This window comes from Accipiter gentilis, chromosome 17 (assembly GCF_929443795.1).
Source record: "Accipiter gentilis chromosome 17, bAccGen1.1, whole genome shotgun sequence".
In the NCBI taxonomy this organism is placed as follows: domain Eukaryota; kingdom Metazoa; phylum Chordata; class Aves; order Accipitriformes; family Accipitridae; genus Astur; species Astur gentilis.
This window is the reverse complement of record NC_064896.1, coordinates 17,794,301-17,813,843: the sequence shown is the minus strand read 5'-3', so window position 1 is coordinate 17,813,843 and position 19,543 is coordinate 17,794,301. Positions and strand designations below refer to the sequence as shown.

Below are 19,543 nucleotides of genomic sequence, written 5' to 3'. Positions count from 1 at the left end.
ACTATATATAGATATTGACAGGCATAGAACACAAAAAATTGCATTTTAGGGCCAGCTTAAGCTTTCATATATATTACTGTCCTTATAGTCAATTAAATTATTTTTATTTTTTATTTAAATAATAAACACTAAAATTCTTTTTACCAAAGTATATAGAAAAGACGGGCAATTACTTTATACAAACCTCAATTAAACATGGAGTAGTTTTACAGCTATTTCAAACGTACCTAATATTTATTTGCCATTCACTTATTAAATGACATGCAGGAATTCAGCTTAATCACACTTTTTTACAATATGAGAAGCTACACCTTTAGTTTTTGGAACTTTCTCTACTGCCAGCAGAGCATTTAGCCCACCTTTATCTAAGCCCTGTTGAACATCTGTTGCATTAAATATATTTTGTCAGACCAAAAGTCTGCTTAAGAGTACAAAGAAAAACGTTTGTGGAAAAGGCCAACTAAAGGCACCACAAGAGCTGCCACACAGGCTTATCCTTCACCTCCTCCATCAAGCTATTACCTTTTCTCCAAGTCAAACACTAAAACGTCTTTTTTTCAAAATGTCTGGAAGTCCCGCGGCTCTGTCTCATCAACAAAGAAAAGTTTTCACCTACCAGGTGGAGTTAAGTGGGACAGTAATATAACCTTCCAAATTTGAAACCTGTGGAACTAGGACCTGCTGGTTTTGTTGTATCCCAATATGACACATGAGTGTAGCCTAAGTGGATGACATATCTGGGTTGGGAGCCCTGTCTTCTGAGCACATGTCGATACGACACCCAGAAAGCACACCTACCCGGACAGCGCTGCCGAACACGGAGTCCAAACGATTCGTACGAAGACCAAATAACGCCAGGCTATCCGATTTATTTCTGAACCCAGCCCAGGCCACTCTTAAGCTAACAGGCTGCGTTACTTATAAAGTGATAGGGGTCTTGCTACCTCCTTCCCCGCTGACAAATTACTGCCTTCCACATCCAAAGACTGCCCTTAGATAGTCCCAGGCAGGACTGGGTCCAGCCTCTGAGCCACCGGGGGCCTGCGCCACCGACGATTTTAAACATCCCTCTATAGATTACCCTTTCCCCGACTGAGCAGGAAGACAATGGAGGTAATTTGTTACCCGACAGGAAAAGCAACGGGGGCCTCCTCCCCAACGCCGACCGCTTTCTGCCGTTAAATATATATCCCCCCCCCCCCCCCCTACCTTGAGCAGCCCCGCCCGGTACGGCACGGCATGGCCTGGCCTGGCCCCGTCCGGAGGCCCCGCTGCCATGTGCCGGGGACAATGCGAGTCAGGCGGCCGGGCCCGGCCTGCAGCCGCCGTGACACCAGGCAGGGCCCGGCGGCGGGAAGGGGCCGAGGGCGCGGGGAGACGGGGCTGAGGGAGCGGGGGGGGGTGGAACCCCCCCCCGCTCCCTCAGCCCCGTCTCCCCGCGCCCTCGGCCCCTTCCCGCCGCCCCCCGCCCCGCTTCCCCCTCACACAGGCCTGCCCCGACCCCGCCGCCCGCGCCTCCCCCCCCCACACACACACACCCCGCTTTCCAGCACCGCGGCCGCCGCGGCCCCGGCCCAGGCCCCATCGGGCGCCCTCACCTCGTTAAGCTGCCTCTCGGCGGCTTCCCGCAACGCCGGATCCATGGTACCCCGCAGGGCCTCGATGATGGTGTTGGGGTCCATGGTGGCGGCGGCGGGGGGAAGAGGAGGAGGCGGAGGGTAGGGGCCGGGGCCGCGCCGCGCCGTACGCACATGGACCCGCCGCCTCGCAGCGGCCGCCGGCGCGAAAGGAAGGGAAAGCGCCAAAGGCCCGGATAGAGCTGCCCCCCGCCGCCGCCAGGGAGCGGCGCCCCTTCCGCCGCCCGCACCCCGCCTCCGCGCCGCGGGGCGCCACGGGACCTGTAGTCCAACGGTCGCCGCCGCGCGCCCAACCGCCGCCCGCTCCGCCAAACTCAAGCGGCGAGCGGTGGGGCGCGCTGGGCGGGAGGCCGCGCCCCGCCCCGGCAGGCTGAGGGGAGGGACGGGCGGACGTCGCTCGGTTCCTCCTCCGTGTGAGGGCTCGGTGCCCGGCCCGCCACCTCGGGGGGCGTGTTGTGTTCGGGGCAGCCCGGGGAGCGGCGCTGGGCTGTGGAGAGGGCCTGAAGGCGACCTCGGCCTGGCGGTAGGCGCCGCTGGCTGCGGGGGGGGGGGGGGGGGGGGGGTGGGCTGGCCGCCTACTGCGGCGGGGAAGGCCGGCGCACGCTCTGCCCTGAACTCACGGGCCGCGTTAAGTTTAAGTGGAATCCGTTGTTTGTCGAAAGTCCTTCCTTTTACCACCGTACTCCCCGTTTTCGCAGCGACTGGGATGGCTGGTGAGGAAGGAGGGATGCGCGGAGGCATGGGTTTCCTTTAAAGGCACTTGCTTTATAGTGGGCACAGGGTGCAAACACTTCTTAAGCATTTGGGAAAATCCAGCCTTTTGTTCTGCCAGGTTTAGTAAAAAACAAAAAAGGGCCGAAGATGTGTCAGTAATTTTTCGGAAAATCACTATGAACAGAGCTGTCATTTCTGGAGGGGTTGACTCAGTCACAAAGTCAGAATTGGACTGCTTAAGTTGGTCCTCTCTAAGTCACTTCTGCAGGCTTTATCCTACAAGCATTTAGTCCCTGAAGTAATTTCACTTCCATGAGTAGTCTCAATAACATAAGCAAAGCTATTTATAAGTTAGGTGCCTAGCGATTTGTAAAATTTAATCAGTAGTATACAGAGACATTCACTGTCACGTCTTCATTTGGGGGATGACGTGCAGTGATATACTTGAAATTTTGAGAGTTATTTTTGTGAGAGGAGTTTATTGAACCCTCGGATAATGCAATCAAGAAAAGAAGTTTCACAGCCCATCCTGGAACAACTCTGAAATGAACACACATGAACAAAGAAACTGCATATCGAATAGAAAGGCAGAAATCCAAATACGTATAGAAAATAATATAAATTCAAAGTGAAACGATTTAGAAAATTGGTAAAGGACACTATGTCTTTACTAGTCAAGTTAAATGGTTTCAGGAAATGCCACGTTAAAACTTCATTACCACCCTACTGTGCTAGTGGTCTTGCAAACATTTCTCATACATGGAGTTAGCGTGGGCCACAGGCCGTTCCCAACAGGTAGCCTGGATAGAGCCAGCCTGGTTTTGAAAGCCATCCTCTTTCAGTTGGCCAGCATCCCAGAGAATGGCCTAAGGCAGGCTAACCAGTACCATTTCAGCTGGCAAAATCTGCACTGGTCAGGTTTATCTGGAATGTCTTTTCATATATGAAATGGCTTAACAGACTTGCTTTTGTATATACATTTTCCAAATGAATAACTTTTTCCATGATTGTTTGCTGGACTAAAAAGCAGATTTTTCAGTTTCTCTTACTACTGGTTTGTTGGTGGGATTTTTTTTCATAATGCTAAAAACTGTGGTTTACGCTACATACATGTTTTCGAGGTTTTCTTATTGCAAGTGCCTCATTTATAAAACTAAACAGCAAAGCAGCAATGAATGGCTGGCTTTCTAAATAAGCCCAGGAGACATACAGACTTGGAAGACTCAAGTGGCAATGTAGCATAATTTCAGGACATGATGCCATAGGGTGTTCTTGTAGAAGTTGTCCAGATCTGCAGTCACATTCCAATACTAGATATAGCCCAAAATGTAAAAACAGGTGAAATACTGTAGATTCAATACCATTAGAAAAATGCTATGTATTGGTTTTGTGTGGCAAGGTTTCGGTAGCCGGGGGGGGTGGGGGGGGGGCTTACAGGGGTGGCTTCTGTAAGAAGCTGCTGGAAGCTTCCCCTGTGTTCCAGAGAGAGCCCATACCAGCCGGCTCTAAGACAGACCCGCCGCCGGCCAAGGCCGAGCCAATCACTGATAGTGGTAACGCCTCTGTGATAACATTTTTAAGAAGAAAAAAAAACGTTGGGACAGGGAGAAACAGCCGCCGGAGTGAGGAGTGAGAACATGTAAGAGAAACAACCCTGCGGACACCAAGGTCAGTGCAGAAGGAGGGGGAGGAGATGCCCCAGGCGCCGGAGCGAAGATTCCCCTGCAGCCCGTGGGGAAGACCCTGGTGAGGCAGGCTGTCCCCCTGCAGCCCAGGGAGGTGCACGGTGGAGCAGATCTCCACCTGCAGCCTGGGGAGTACCCCACGCCGGAGCAGGTGGGTTCCCGAAGGAGGCTGTGATCCCGTGGGAACCCTGCGCTGGAGCAGGTTCCTGGCAGGACCTGCGGATCTGTGGAGAGAGGAGCCCACGGAGCAGGTTTTCTGGCAGGACTTGTGACCCCGTGGGGGACCCGCGCTGGAGCAGTGTGCTCCTGAAGGACTGCACACCGTGGAATGGACCCATGCTGGAGCAGTTCGTGAAGAACTGCAGCCCGTGGGAATGGCCCACGTTGGAGGAGTTGCTGGAGGACTGTCTCCCGTGGGTGGGACCCCATGCTGGAGCAGGGGAAGAGTGTGATGAGCCCTCGCCCTGAGGAGGTGAAGCGGCAGAAAATAACGTGTGATGACCATAAACCCCATCCCTGTCCCCATGTGCCGCTGGTAGATTTCGTTTTATTTCTCATTACCTTGCTCTGGTTGATTTGTAATAAATTGAGTTAATTTTCCCAAATTGAGTCTGTTTTGCCCGTGACGGTAATTAGTGAATGATCTCTCCTGTCCTTATCTCGACCCGCAAGTTTTTTGTTATATTTTTCTCTCCCCTGTCCAGCTGAGGATGGGGGAGTGATAGAACGGCTTTGGTGGGCACCTGGTGTTCAGCCAGGGTCAACCCATCTCATGCTACAACAAAGTCTTTTCCCTGCTTTTGCATCACAGCACAGATAATGAGATCAAATCTCAATGCTCTTTCTATCAAAGGAGCAAAGCAATAGTGCCTCTAACCAGAGAGAACGTAGATGCTAAGGTGATCCAACAACTTATGAAACAGAATATATCTTCTCTAAAAAGAAAAATAAGTACTTCAAAGGACAAAGGACTCACAATGTGCTGGTTATACATAATACTCTTCGTCAGATATACAGATGCCAAATGCTGCAAAGAAAAGCATAATGGCATGCGAACCGAACCGTTGTCAGCTGGGGTGCTGTGGCTGGAGAAGCTTATGCCAGAGCTGCTACCATTTGTTTACAGAATTGAGGAGGACAAAAAAAAGTTACGCATAAGAATGTGTAAGCAATTGTCCAGAGTTTGAGTACTCTGAAAAAGAAAACATTGTATGTCAAGGAATGTTTGCATTCACAAAGATATTTGCATTCACGTCTTTGCTTGCCCAGAAGTAATAACAATAACTAGCCTCACAGCAGGATTAATTGCGTAAATGATTCACAGAAATTAATAAATGCAAGATTCAGTCAACATGAACATTTCATGTAGACTGGACACCAGCTTTAAGAAGAAACATCCATAACATCAAAAAAGAATTTATCACAAATCTGAACAGTTTGTTGATGGAATACATTTGCCACGGGTAGTTCAGTGTTAAAGAGGGAGATGAAGTAGTAAAGATCAAAGAAAACAGACATACTAGCAGTCTCAGTGGAGCAACCTAACAGATGACAACTGACATCAAAGTACAAGGGACTGGTGACCTGTGGCATCTTGAACACTGAAATTTTGTTGGGATTAAATAAATATACCCGCTTCTGTCAGATACTTTCTTTGAACAGTATTAGCAGGACAAAAGAGACTTTAAGCCTAGCCATCACAGCACAGCAATTAGTGAGGACTTTGGCAAAAATTGTTTAGCAAATAAAGGAGGTGAAAAATATCCTACCAAAGCATAAATAAATATCTTGCAAGGTGCAGCAGATGACTTGATACAAGAGTTTAATTTTTAAGTCAATTTTCAAATCACAAGAGTTAATGTTGGAGGGAAATGTGTCCCTTAGGCAGTCAAGCCTCATCAAATTCTTGGTCTCGGAACAGGAAAAAAAAGTATACATACTGCAGAGATTAGCTGCCCAATAGTATACTCTGTTGTATACAAATACTTGTAGACAACCCCAGGCTGCTGTGCGAGAACGGAGTTTCTCAAATTATCTCATAAAAGGCAGATGTGGTATTGCGCAGGTCTCAAACATTGGATACAAATTGGTTGCAATTACTCCTGAAGATAAATACACTCTCATAGACTGTCTTGGGTTTAGCAGTCATGTATATTTTCCCTGGAAAGTTGGAACAATAACAAAGACAGTATTTGCCAGCTTTAATAAAGTAGCATACTCCCTTGGAGCTGGCTACATAGGACTGCTTAGCGTGTATACCTTTCTGAGGTAGTATTCTCTACCATTTCTCTAGTAAATGAAAAGCTAGAAGCCAGAAGTTGTGTATAACGGGAACACAGCTATCGGAAGATCCTTCTTGAGCCTCGTCAAGTTTGGGTACTTTCCCCAGATCTTTCTAAAAAATTTTGCATCAGTTTTTATGCTATCTACATATTAAAAAAAAAGAAAGATAGTAACTGATAAATGCTGTTATCAACTGTCCTGTGCCAGAACAGATTTGACAGCAACCAAATTGACTCCAGCTATGCAAAGACAGTGTATTCCTGCATCAACAGCATTCAAAATATCAACCCAGGATTTGGAAAAAAATACTTGCATGTGAAGGTACCGACCAATCCTACAAATCCAAAGGGAGTTTGGATGTGGAGCGGCTGGATGAATCACCAGCACCCAAAGCTATGCTGGAGCTACTTCTGCTAAATCAAAGATGGCAATAGGAAGGAAAAAGTATGGACAGAAATATTGTGCCAGTATGCAAAGTTTGCAAGTAACTATTTATATTAGTCTTAAAATAAAAAGCTCAAATGGGACCCAGGTATGAAACTACAAAATGGAACTGATGATAGTCAACATGATTTGGTGTAAAATCATCAAAGGTGATTGTTTGAGGAGTTCTCTAGTTCGGCTGGGAAAATGGTGCAGAATAAGTAGACTTCTTTGCTGTAAAATATCATAGTAGGTTATAGCCCTGGGCATACATTGAGGAGATTGAGAACTGCCTAAATTACAGTTCTTGGTAAAAAGGTGATTAAGTGAAGAACAATTATTCAAGGGACCAGTTTCTATTAGATTTCTACTGATACCACTAGCTGACTCTTTGCTATTTGATACTTCAAGCAGTTTTGAAATTAGGAATATTTAAGAACAGAAAATGCAGGCAGGTTTTGGTAGACTGAAAGGATTGTCAAGGATACCATGGGCATGCAGGTTGACATGAGGTCCCAGCATGACATCGTGGCAAAAGACTTAATACAACCTTTGAGTTGAAAACAAAGGTCTGAAAGGGGGGAGTGGGGAAGTGATTTGTCCCTCCCTCTGCTGCTGGAGAGACAGATGCTACTTTGCCAGAGAATAGCTCTAGCATTTACGTTTTTTAAGCATTTACAAACTAGAATGTATAAAATAGCCACAAAAATTATTTGAGATGAAGAGTTTATTCTCTTCATTTATGTGAGACCTTTGAAATGTCCAAGTTAGGTTTAAGACAAAAGTTGTGACACGTCTTGATTACTGTATGTCACTACTATAATGATGAGATAAAGCAGAGATTTAGTGGGCAGCGTAAGGGAGGTTCCTTATGGAGTCCCTGTTCTGAGGTTGGCTCTAGCTAAGCAAGCAGGATGCTATAGCGTGCCCATCCTGTGGTTGCACAGCTTGCTTTAATCCCCCTTAGTCAGGTAGGAGTTGGCTTCACCCCGAAGGTAAACTTTGCTGAAATTTTGTTCAGGATGGATGTAAAGAAGCCACTAAGCTCCTTTGTGTAGCCATGACCTCAATAGTTGCTCCACCCTGCCAAAAAAAAGCACAACCCACCCCCTTCCCCCAGATGCAAGGCTTGAGCAGATGTTAAACCCCATATTCAAAGAGGTTTCCCAGGGGACGGGCTGAAAACAAGATTCGGTCATTAGCTGGTAGAAGTGTATGCAAGTGGAACAGCAGGAGTAGAAGTTCTGAGATGAAGCAGCAAGGAAACAGGCACTGTAATAGAGCCAATGATATTAAGGTCCTGAGTAAATGCCAAGGAGACAGAGCTTTTAGAGACCCTTTAGACCAATGGTTTATTTAAAACAAAACAAAAAACTCTGATGTATGATTCTTCTGAGTTAGGAAAACTGGCCTTCTAACTTTTTTTTCATAAACATCTCTTCAAAGGTGCAGGACTCCCTCATCAATTCTTACTTTTAACAGTTAGCTCTGGGCAGCAAGCTGGGAAGAAAGAGCAACAGTATCTCCTCCAGAAGAAAATGCTGGGTACTGAACAGCTCTTCAGTGAAGAAAGATGTAACAGGATCAAATGTCTAAGAGATGAAACTAGAGAATCACTGAAACAAACTCCCAGTGGCAGTAATCTCTACTCTGTCTCTCGATCTCTTCTGACTGAGACTGGATGCCATTCTGGAAGATACGTTTTAGTAAAAACACAAGCTGTGCTTCAGTCAAACCAACAAGATTAGGGCTTTTAAAAAAAATATGTGCATAAAACTTGAATTGCCAGTATTATACAGGATGTTGGACTAGATGATGTAATCATGAACTGCACGATGGTTTGGTTTCTACTGTTTGCTTTCGTGTTAGGTGTACCTGCTCCTGAAAGCTCAGTTTCCACAATGTAGAAGTCCATCTAACCCAGCCCAGAACCTGCTTCAGGCTCTGCGCAACAGTCAGTGGAGTAAGAGCGTCTGTAGTTACAGCAGTTTTGCCTTCTCCTGCCTCATGCGCTGTTTTCCAGCCTGTATATTTATATTTGTATATGTATCTATGCTTTTAGCTTTCCCTTATCACGATATGGAGTCCTTTCTAGCTCTGGAACTCTACCCCCTGACAAAGTGTGCAAAAATGTTCTTAACTTCATGCAGGGAAAACGAAACAGAAAGAGGCAGTTTCGAATAAGCCTCAGTGGTACATAGATACAGACACTAGAAAATGGTGAATTCTGTGTGCTAAAACATTGAATTTCATGGCCCCTAGGGAAAATGCCAAACTTAAAAGCTGCAGGATGGTGGATCTGTGACACCTTGGAGAGATAAGCAGGAAATAGTAACTGGTACTTGCAGCACTAAGATGGCACTAACAGTTTATAGTCTTTTCACGTTTTTAATTCAGTTGTACAACCACAGAAGTTCAAATGCATTGAGTGGAATGGGTTCTATTATTACAAAATGAAAACTCATGCTGAAGATCACAGAATTGCTGCAAGTGAATAGAACATGTCCTCAGAAAAATGACTGTGATCACTGTGTTCTCCAAGAATGTTTTCCCTTTATATGCATTATGGGCATGGCTTTATTTTATTTTTGCAAGAAAACAAGTATGTCCTTTCTTTACCGTTTCTTATGTAGGACCCCAAGCTCATCTTATTTTTTATGATTGTTCCTAAAATGGACACCTGTGGATCAAATGTAATGCAGACTTCAAATTTTGAGGAAGCAAATTTATAGACTATCTAAGTATAGGACATGATTTAGTAGTGTTCAAGCGGATGCTGATTTTTAAAACACAAGTTTTCTAATGCAGTTTTTACAGCCAAGATGCAGCAATAAACTGAAATTGTTCAGATATAGCTGTGAAAATGTTCGAGCTGGGAAACAGGCAAAAATGTCTGAAACTTCCTAAGAATAAAAAAGTATATTTAAGCTATAACTTTAGTTGTATTATTAAATACGTGTTCAAGTGAGGCTTAGGCAAGCTATATATACATTTATCAAAGTATAGTATTTCTATTTAGGAAGCCAGAGAGTTCAAGTTAGTCCTGTTTAGAATAATTTTAGCCTTTATAATCATACCCTGTTTCCATTTAAATTGATTAAATTGCAATGAGTACAGTAGAAAAGGACTAAGATTTTATGATATTAAAAATTCACTCAGAATAAATTCTCAGCACTTAGGAAAGCTTTTCATTCGCAAGGAACTACATACACGCATTAAGAATTCTAGTAATCTAGTAACATAGTATTCCGTTTATTAACTCATTCCAGTCTGTACAATTCTAGGCAATTTGCTCCATAACACATCTGTGTTTAGAAAGCGTGCCAGTGTGGCTCGTCAGCGGCAGATGTTAATCGCATACGAAGCATTTCTAGAGTCCTGGCAGCCAGGGAGGCTGTGAGTCAGCCAGGGGTGCTCAAGGCCATGGTGAGGAGCCTCCGGTGTGCTCAGGGCTGCCCGCACCCTTGGCCATCATTCCTAATGCTACTGTGAGATGACACCACAAGCCAGTACATTGGGAAGCTGGGTTTCCTTCAAGCACCTTAAATTGCCAGTAGGTATTCAGACTATGCAGTTCTCCACAGTTGGTGAGCAGCGTGGATGTCATCAGTAGCAGTGAGGGTGTATATGAGAGAGGGTGGAAGAATAATAATATGGAGGCTGCAAAAGGAGAAAAGAGATGGAAAGAATATCAGAGGTGGAAAAGGAAGTGATATAGGAAAAGAAGGTGTAAGAAAAGAGGTAGAGATAAAAGGGATGAAGTTGATCAAGAAGTCTGTTATGACTGTTATGCAATATGAATGACATCAAATGGCTCTGGTAACATTCATCCAAGGATGAGAAATCAGTAAATATGATTGACCTCTAGTGATGACCCCAGTCTTAATTGCACATTTTTGATTTATTACATATTTATTATAAAAAAGAAAACATACTTTGTTTCTGCTGGCATGGTACAATATTTCTTTTTCTTACTTTTCCAACTTTTCAGATCTACATTTCCCTTGTCCTTTCTAAACTCGAGCAGTTATGTATTCTACCAATTCAATACAATGAATAATAGTTTATCTTCAAATAAAAGATTAAACTGAACCTTTTAAAACTTTCTTGTTTAATTTTCATAAATGGCAAGTTCAAGATGACAGTTGTCCAATGCCAAAGAGATACCCTAAAAATCCATTCTATGCCAAAATTGTAAGATTAAAATTTAGGCCAGGTAATTAGGTATATTCTCTCTACTCCCTTCCGCATTTTATATGTAAACATTTTTTCTTTTAGCAAAATATCTGTATGGAGAGTACAGTTACCAGATTTCTGCATAATAGAAGGGAAGCAGGTAGATAGATAGAAAAGAAGCATTTTATGCAGGAAAAATGTAAAACCAGTTCGGTTCCTTTATGGAAGATATAGCTGAAATAATCAGAACCGTGTTAAAAGCAGAGGCCCCACACAGGGCAAGTGAAGAATCAGAGCAACACAGCCAAGTGCATTTCTTTGGGTCTGACTGCAAATAAAGGGGACTGACTGTTGCTTGGTGAATTCTCTGTCTGGTTGAGAGGAAGCATAATAAAGGCATCAAAGAAATACCCAGGGGCAGGCAGGGAAGTGCTTATAGCTGACTGGGAGAAAAACTAACATCAGATACAGAGTTTGTGAGCAGCAGATAAGCTGGAAAGTTTACTTATAAGTACTAAAAGAAACATATAACCCCTTTCTGTTTGATTCCTGCTACACTAAGTGAAGCACAACTTTTGATACTATTTTTTAGATAAATAGGATTTCATAAAAGTACCTTACTGCTTCACCAAATTACTTTTCTATTAGAAATAGCTCTATAGATCATAAGCCTTAGATAGCTGCTTATGTTGAAAGAGTCAAAAATCACAAAATTAGGGTTGAAAATTGTGGAGATGTGTATTTCCTACATAGAACAAAGATAAATATTAGAATTACATTTTTTTTGTTATACGACTAAATTATTTTAATGTCCTTCTTTTACTTGCATTTTAGATGTTACCTGATTAGCACTCTTACTAGGTGACTCATAGTGTTTGTTCTCTGCAAGTCTTTACCATTCAGTATTGCTGTCCAAAAGGGGGTGAATATGTTTTCTATTGGGTTATATTGTTTTAAAGACTAGTATATTCTTATTTAACAAAAGCGGTTATAATGCTGAGGAAGGGTAAACATAGGACCCATTCTGACCTGTATGTAAATTGCTAAAGAAATACAGCTATTAAAACAAGCGATGAAATGGGTATTATTCAACTTTATACTCTACCTGTGGGCACATGTATGTGTTTCTTGATGACTGTTGGTGCACCACTGTTTATGTGGAATAACAGGTGGGTGAACTGGGGTGTGTATGTGCTACACCTGGGTGTCTGGCTGTGGCATACAAACACATAGGACACATGGCTTTGTCTTAGCTTCTGCATGAGCAGCAGCCCAGATGTATTAGCGTTATCTTTGACTGAGGCTAGCTGTTAGTACAGAGCTGGCCCAGAAATTCATACTCCTGTGGCTTCCAGGCTCTTGGTAGCCAACAGCTAGATTAAAATTAGCTCAGTTACCCTGACCTGTGGGACAAACACACCTCATGATTGCTGTGTGCTAATTCCAGTAGCTGCAACAGCAAGGCGGGGAATGTGCGTGGAAACACGAGAACCATACTGCCAATGCCCCGTCTTTGGCTGAACAAGACTCAGTGTCTTTTCCGTGCGTTTTGTGAAGTAACAAAGTGGAAAACGCTTGCCCCTCATTTCACCTTTTGAAGGCAGGTGAATGATGCATGCAGGGCGACATCATGTTCTCAGGATAACAAAGAGCTGTGTCAGCTGCGCCTCCCTGGGCGCTCCTCATACACCTTGGTTCCTGCTTGCCAGCATTCTGTAGTTCTACTCCTGGCCTTTCCTGAGCAGGATTCCTTGCTTCAGAAAGTGAAATGAATTTTCATTCATGTTCCTGCTGGGTTGACAAGTGTCCTGGTTTCGGCTGGGATAGCGTTAATTTTTTCTTTCTAGTAGCTGGTATAGTGTTATGTTTTGGATTTAGTATGAGAAGAATGTTGATAACACACTGATGTTTTCAGTGGTTGCTAAGTAGTGTTTATACTAAGCTAGGGATTTTTCAGCATCTCATGCCCAGCCAGCAAGAAGGCTGGAGGGGCACAAGAAGTTGGGAGGGGACACAGCCAGGGCAGCTGACCCAAGGGATATTCCATACCCTGTGAAGTCATGCCCAGTATATAAACTGGGGGGAGCTGGCCTGGGGGGTGCAGATTGCTGCTCAGGAAGCAACTGAGCATCAGTCAGCGAGTGGTGAGCAACTGCATTGTGCATCGCTTGTTTTGTATATTCCAATCCTTTTATTATTATTGTCATTTTAACATTGTTATTATTATAATTATTATTTTCTTCCTTTCTGTCCTGTTAAACTGTTCTTATCTCAACCCACGACATTTATTTACTTTTTTTTTTTCTTTCCCAATTCTCTGCCCCATCCCACTGGGTGGGGGGAAGTGAGTGAGCGTCTGCGTGGTGCTTAGTTGCTGGCTGGCCTTAAACCACCACAACAAGATAAAATAATGAATTGCTACAGCTAAATCAAGCTGAAAGTTTATTGAAGTATTTGCATGAAATTTTATCGCCAGTACAGCAAGTAATTCCACATAAAAAAGCAAACATGCTGGTTCAGCTACAATAAGGATTTCTACAGAATAATGGCATACCAGCTTTTTCTGGTTCTTATAAAACCACTTACCAGTCTTCCTGTGGTTTCTCTTTCTCTGTACTAGCCTTATTCAGAAATTATTACAACATATTAATTGATAATGTCTTACACAAGCATTGACACTTCTTTTCTGCAGTCATTGCCTTTAGCCTATTTTGTTGTGGGAAGCAGGCCAAAAACCTGATCCTGTAGTCTGTCCACAGGCAAAAAGGAACTAGTGTTGTGTGCGGTAGAAAATGTGTGTGAATTTCCTTATCACATATATTTGTAGATCTGGATTTCTGCATTCAGCCAAGCAATTTGACTGGAAACTTGTCTAGGACTGGGTGCATAATGTTCAAGGTGGAAATGAAGAGGTTTCCTTCACAGAATTGCCTTAGGTGAAAACAGGCTATACTTATCAGACCATCCCTATTTAATCTCTAATCCTGATTAACAGCTGACTCTGTGATGCTCATGTATTATGATAGTAAGTGCTATCAGTCATATTATACCTTTTTCAATTAATTTAATAATTTCCCATAGGAATACACGTACAGCAGAAATTCATTTCTCAGAATGTTGGCAGCTTTTCTAAAATGTTTCAGTTAAACACATTCTGACCCTTTTGATGTTGCCCTGAATTTTAATTATTTTCCATTGCAGAATGCTGGTTTAATGATGACCTGAATGTATTTCTTAAAAACTAACTATGTGTGTGGTTGCATATAGCAAGGGTGAAAGGTTTGTTCCTTGTGGATTGGTTATTGGCCCACTCATCATGAATGGTTATTTTCTGGAAGAACTTAAACCTCAGGGGCCAGATCAGGAGAAATACTGGGCACTCTCACTGCAGACATTTTGTATCTCACAGAAAAAGCAAACCAGAAGAAAATATGGCATGACATTTGCACATATTCTGATTAGACCATGCATTCTTAAATTGTGAATTGTGAAACACCTTGTAACAGGAAAAAAAATTATCCTATTAACTTTTCCCCTCCTAATCTCAAATGCAATTCATGCAATTTATCTGAAGGTTACAAGGACTCCTTATGATATGGGAAATATTTAGAAGTTCTAAACCTTTTCTCCAGAAGTTTTGCTTTTTTTTGGAAAAAGTTATACTGGGTTTTCCTATTTTTCCTTTTTTCTTATCCTTCTTTCTTCTACAATCTGTTTTACACTCCCATATTACCTGAACACACTTGTCTATCTTCCTTTTCCCATCAGAACTGTTGTTCCACATTTTCTTCCTGAATCGTGTCTAACCACTATGTAATTTTTTTCCAAATCTTTGTCTGTCTGGTCTTGCACTTTGAAAGATTCCCAAGTTTTCCTCTCTCCCTCCTCTAAGGTAGAAGAAATTTTCAATCAAAGTAGAAACTCTGACCTCTCTCTTCAGATCTTCTGAGACCCTTGAGCAACACCTGGAAATCAAGCACGGGATAAAACAACCTGCAGTCTTCTGCCTGCCAGCCACCAGCCAGCCATTCATTGATGACTGTAAATAACTGCTGGTAAGGCTATTTAAATCTGAGAATCATTCATTCTGAAAAGTAAGGTGCATTTAATTTTTAAAATCTTCATTCAGGTTTCCAGTGCAAATTGGGAAAAACTGCAGAAATAAACCTTCAGCTACCAGACCGTAGCGTTCTCCTGCAGTGTTTCTGTACAGCAGGTGCTTTCTGACAGACTCTGAGATCATCCACTTTCTCTGCTGAGCAGGGGCGCTGCCTCTAGCTTCAGCCATTTTTGATCACTCTATGTTGTGCATCAGTGCTGTGAGAAATGGCCTGTTGTGAGCAGGAGAAAGAGCCTCTACATTTGTATGACTGTGTGATGAGCTATATACTCTTCCCTTCTTATCCCATCACACATGTGCACGCTTACTTTCCAGGTTAATGTCTCTGCAATGATCCTCTTCAGCAATGAAAACAACTGCCTCTCGGAGCACAAGCAGGGAATGGCTTTGATCATCCAAGCTGCTCCGATTTGTGGGTACATTGGTGATGAGAGCAGATTCAGAAGCAACACTAAAAGCAGCAGAACTTCAAGCTGATGATTTCAAAAGGGTTGGAAGAAGGATGAGTAGACTAGTGCCCCTGTCACTCATAGCACTACCCAGCATGGTGTGTAAGGCCTTGCGTCATATAAAACAGCCTGCTTCTGCCATCAGACCACAACCGTGTTCCCCCCGTGTGACATAACATTGTTTACCAAATTATGTAGGTAAGAGAGAAACGTATTCCCGGAACATAAAACCCCAGGAACACAAAACCCTAGGAATGCAGTGGCATGTGACATACTGCTACATTGAGACATTCTGAGCCTGAATTTCAGAGAAGCTGAGGTCAGAAGTCAGTCAGCATTTCTGAAAAGCTCTGTCTTTGTAACTTCTCCTTTGCAACGCATGGTTGCCATAACCTGGGCCACATTGCTTAAGGTCAATTCTGTTATTTAGGTAATTAATGAGAAGACATGCAAATCCTTCCTATCACTGAAGCAAGTGTTACTTTTAAGCTTTATTGGTCTGTTTTTCAGAACTATGTGCCTGTACTGCTGATTTGCTCCTCCTTTTCCAAGCCAAATGCATTTACCACTTAACACCAAAGGATGATTAAAACTGCACTCAGAGTGCGACAGGGAAGATAATCGCTGCTCATTTAACCATTTGACTCTGCAATACCATTAGGCAATTGGCTGTTGACATACCCTTTCTGCTGGTAACCCAGTTCAGGGGTTGTGTGTTGTGTAAAGACCACATTCCAAGAGAGCTGTAGAATAAATGAGGAAGCTGAACTGGTTTCTGTTCAGATCTCAACAAGTTCTCATTTTTTATCTTTCACAGCATTTACTCTCTGCTTTGTATCTTATTAATTTCCATTATTTTTTGTAAACATATTTTCTTCTCTAGCTTCTTTCTTAGCATTAGGGGACAGAGCTAGGACTTCAATTCAGGGCAAATAAGAATAAAAGGAAGGCTTCTTTATGATAGTATAACCTGCTTAGCCTACTTAGAGTAAGAAAGCAAAATGCAGAAAGGAAATGTCAATAGACAGTTAGAATGATCTGACCCCTTGTCTACTTTTTAAGAACTTGGCAGTGAAAGATGACGGAGGTCTTGGTGAGTTCCAGTGGGTGGTTCCACTTGGGCCTTTGTGAGGATAGTGGAAAAAGCAGCTTAAAAACACCTGGCTGCACTCTGCAGCATTAATTTCTGTCATTACTCCCAGCAGATTAGACACTGTTAAAGCCACACACCCCAGTATGCGTTCAATACTGGGAGGTGACCTGAAGCTGGCTGTCCAGACCAATGATCTTTGTGAGTTACCTTCACATGAACCCCAAGCTTTCCAGATAAGGCATGTTACAGGCCCATATGGCTGGATACTGCAATGTGGTTACAGCAGGAACAGTGACATGATACACAAAAAAGGTGACAAATGATGGGGTTGAGACTGGATAGAACAAGCCTCAGACACAGGCTGTTTAAATGGGCACTGGAAATCTTGACTTCTGTTTTTTTCTGCCAGTATACCATTCTCAGTGTTACTTTTGAACAACTCTTGTGGCCATACAGTGAGGCAGTTCAGGAAGTAGTCCAACAAAGAATAAACTAGCAAAAAGAAACACAGAAAGAGTATTATTCAGTGAGATCAAAGGTTCCTGCTCAGGTTCACTATTCACCCCCTCCCTCTTGAATTTGTGTGCCCAAGAACAACAATCAAAAGACAGAAACTTCTGCCAACATCCCAATATATACCCTAAGCCTCAGTTTAACTGAGCTGAAACTCCAATTCCACATTTGTAGAGGCAGAATCTGTAAAAACAGTCTGAAAAGTATGCAATCGCATCTAAAAAAAAATTAAAATGGGTCTTAAATATGTTTTTATCAGCATAGAATAACTTAGATTTGGGAACTTTTGCCCTGCAGACAGGTATGTCCAGCTACCTCATTGTTATAAATTAGAAGGAATCCTTGAAGGAACATATTCCTGCTTAGAAGGAATATTTGAGTTTTCAGCTGTGTTAGTATAAATTCAGCTGCAAACAGGGTATAAATTTGATCATTACATTTAATCCTAACCTAGTATTAAATATGAATCACGACTAACGGGTGTATCCCAGAATAAGGTCATATACATTCTCTGCATGGAGATTTACAAATGTGATAGTTATCACAAGTAATAAATGCCAGATTATAAATACCTCAACTGTGGATAAGCACTGTATGACTGAAGTCTTGCGCAGCTGTTTTTGAGTCAAGCAAGGACTCTCCTTGCAGGTCCGCATACTGACTCTCCTCTTGCGATGCCTCCCTTTTATCTGCCCGTGATTTGGACTGCTGCTCAAGTTGGCCTCTCCCTACAGCGCTGTGCTCCACTATGTGTGGGTTGTGCTGTGCTTCACAGGTGCCCACAGAGAGCTTTGAAGAAAGAGACGCTGAGCAACAATAAGGTGCTAGGAAGATTTTCCTGCTTTGGAAATCTTTTTACTTTCCTTGCTACCTATCTTAAAGAGCTGACATTGGCTGAACTCTTCAGCATATTTTCTGCCTGAGCCTGTTCCCAGAACTCAGATGCTGCAGGCCAAACAAAGAGTTGGGATGAGGTAATCCACAGTGAGGTGGAGTTGTTCAGCCCTCTTCCTGTTACAAACAGTAAGTTACTTATTTCTGCCAGGAGGACACTTGAAATTCCCTGTACTGTGATGAGAACTTCCTCTTTTCCATTTTTTTTTTAATAAGAGCTTTGTCTTTTTAGAGAAAGTCTTTCTGAGTCTGAGGAAAAAAACCACAGTAGAATTAAAGTAAGGCCTCTGAAGGTTGATACGACACCTAAAGAACCTGACGGAGCTTTCATGACCCTTTGTGGGATGGCGTAAACTTATTACAGGGTATGTTTCACTCTTAATTTGCAGCAAGACAAAATAACCTTTAATTCCTGTCTTCTTGCATTTAAATAGAGGATATGAGCAGACTAACTAGAAAAGTTTTTTTCCCCATTTCATGCACGCCATTGGCACCTGCGATATAGAAAAAAAAAATGTAGCTGGCTATTTAAGGTGATCTATGAACAATTAATCAGGAACAAGAGCTGCATCAGAAGTGAGAATCTGGCTTTTATTTTTACCTTTTGGGATAGAAACATCATAGCTATCCATCTGTCGTGGTTTAAGCCCAGCCAGCAACTAAGCACCACGCAGCCGCTCACTCACTCCCCCCCCATCCAGTGGGATGGGGGAGAAAATCGGGAAAAAAAAAAGTAAAACTCGTGGGTTGAGATAAGAATGGTTTAATAGAACAGAAAAGAATAAACTAATAATGATTATGATAACACTAATAAAATGACAACAGTAGTAATAAAAGAACTGGAATGTACAAATGATGCGCAGGGCAATTGCTCACCACCCGCCGACCAACACCCAGCCAGTCCCCGAGCGGTGATTCCCTGCCCCCCCACTTCCCAGTTCCTAAACTAGATGGGACGTCCCATGGTATGGAATACCCCGTTGGCCAGTTTGGGTCAGCTGCCCTGGATGTGTCCTGTGCCAACTTCTTGTGCCCTGGCTGGGCATGAGAAGCTGGAAAATCCTTGACTATAGTCTAAACACTACTGAGCAACAACTGCAAACATCAGTGTTATCAACAATTCCTCTCATACTGAACTCAAAACACAGCACTGTACCAGCTACTAGGAAGACAGTTAACTCTATCCCAGCTGAAACCAGGACACCATCTTACTGTGTTTCTAATTAATTAAGCAGTAATAAAACCAGGTACATACTATTAAAAATGTGCATTTTGTACATTTGCACATAAATCTGTACAGTGTGTACATACAGTACAGTAGGTACATATGTACAGTATGTACATAAAATGTACAACTGTACATAAAATGGACAATAGGAATAAAAAAACATACCTTCTATAAAAAATACCAGGAGAGAAACAAATCTGAACATTTATGATTCTGGGGTTCAGATTCAACTCATTTTACTGCTTACAAGTTTTGTTCTCACTTTCTGTTTAATATATTTTTCAGCTTCTGTCCTTGAGCACTGACTTTTATAAATAAAAGCTTTCAT

The 19,543-nt window shown here is 42.8% G+C and overlaps 1 protein-coding gene across 1 annotated transcript in view; it reads right to left on the bottom strand.

Moving 5' to 3' along the window:
- IPO7 (importin 7) overlaps positions 1-1,837 on the bottom strand; it is a 37,757-nt gene extending 35,920 nt beyond the window's left edge. Inside the window, exon 1 of the mRNA XM_049819968.1 lies at positions 1,599-1,837. Coding sequence (XP_049675925.1) covers positions 1,599-1,682 — 84 coding nt within the window. The 5' untranslated portion in view covers positions 1,683-1,837. The remainder of the gene's footprint in view (positions 1-1,598) is intronic.
- Positions 1,838-19,543: the final 17,706 nt, after the last annotated feature.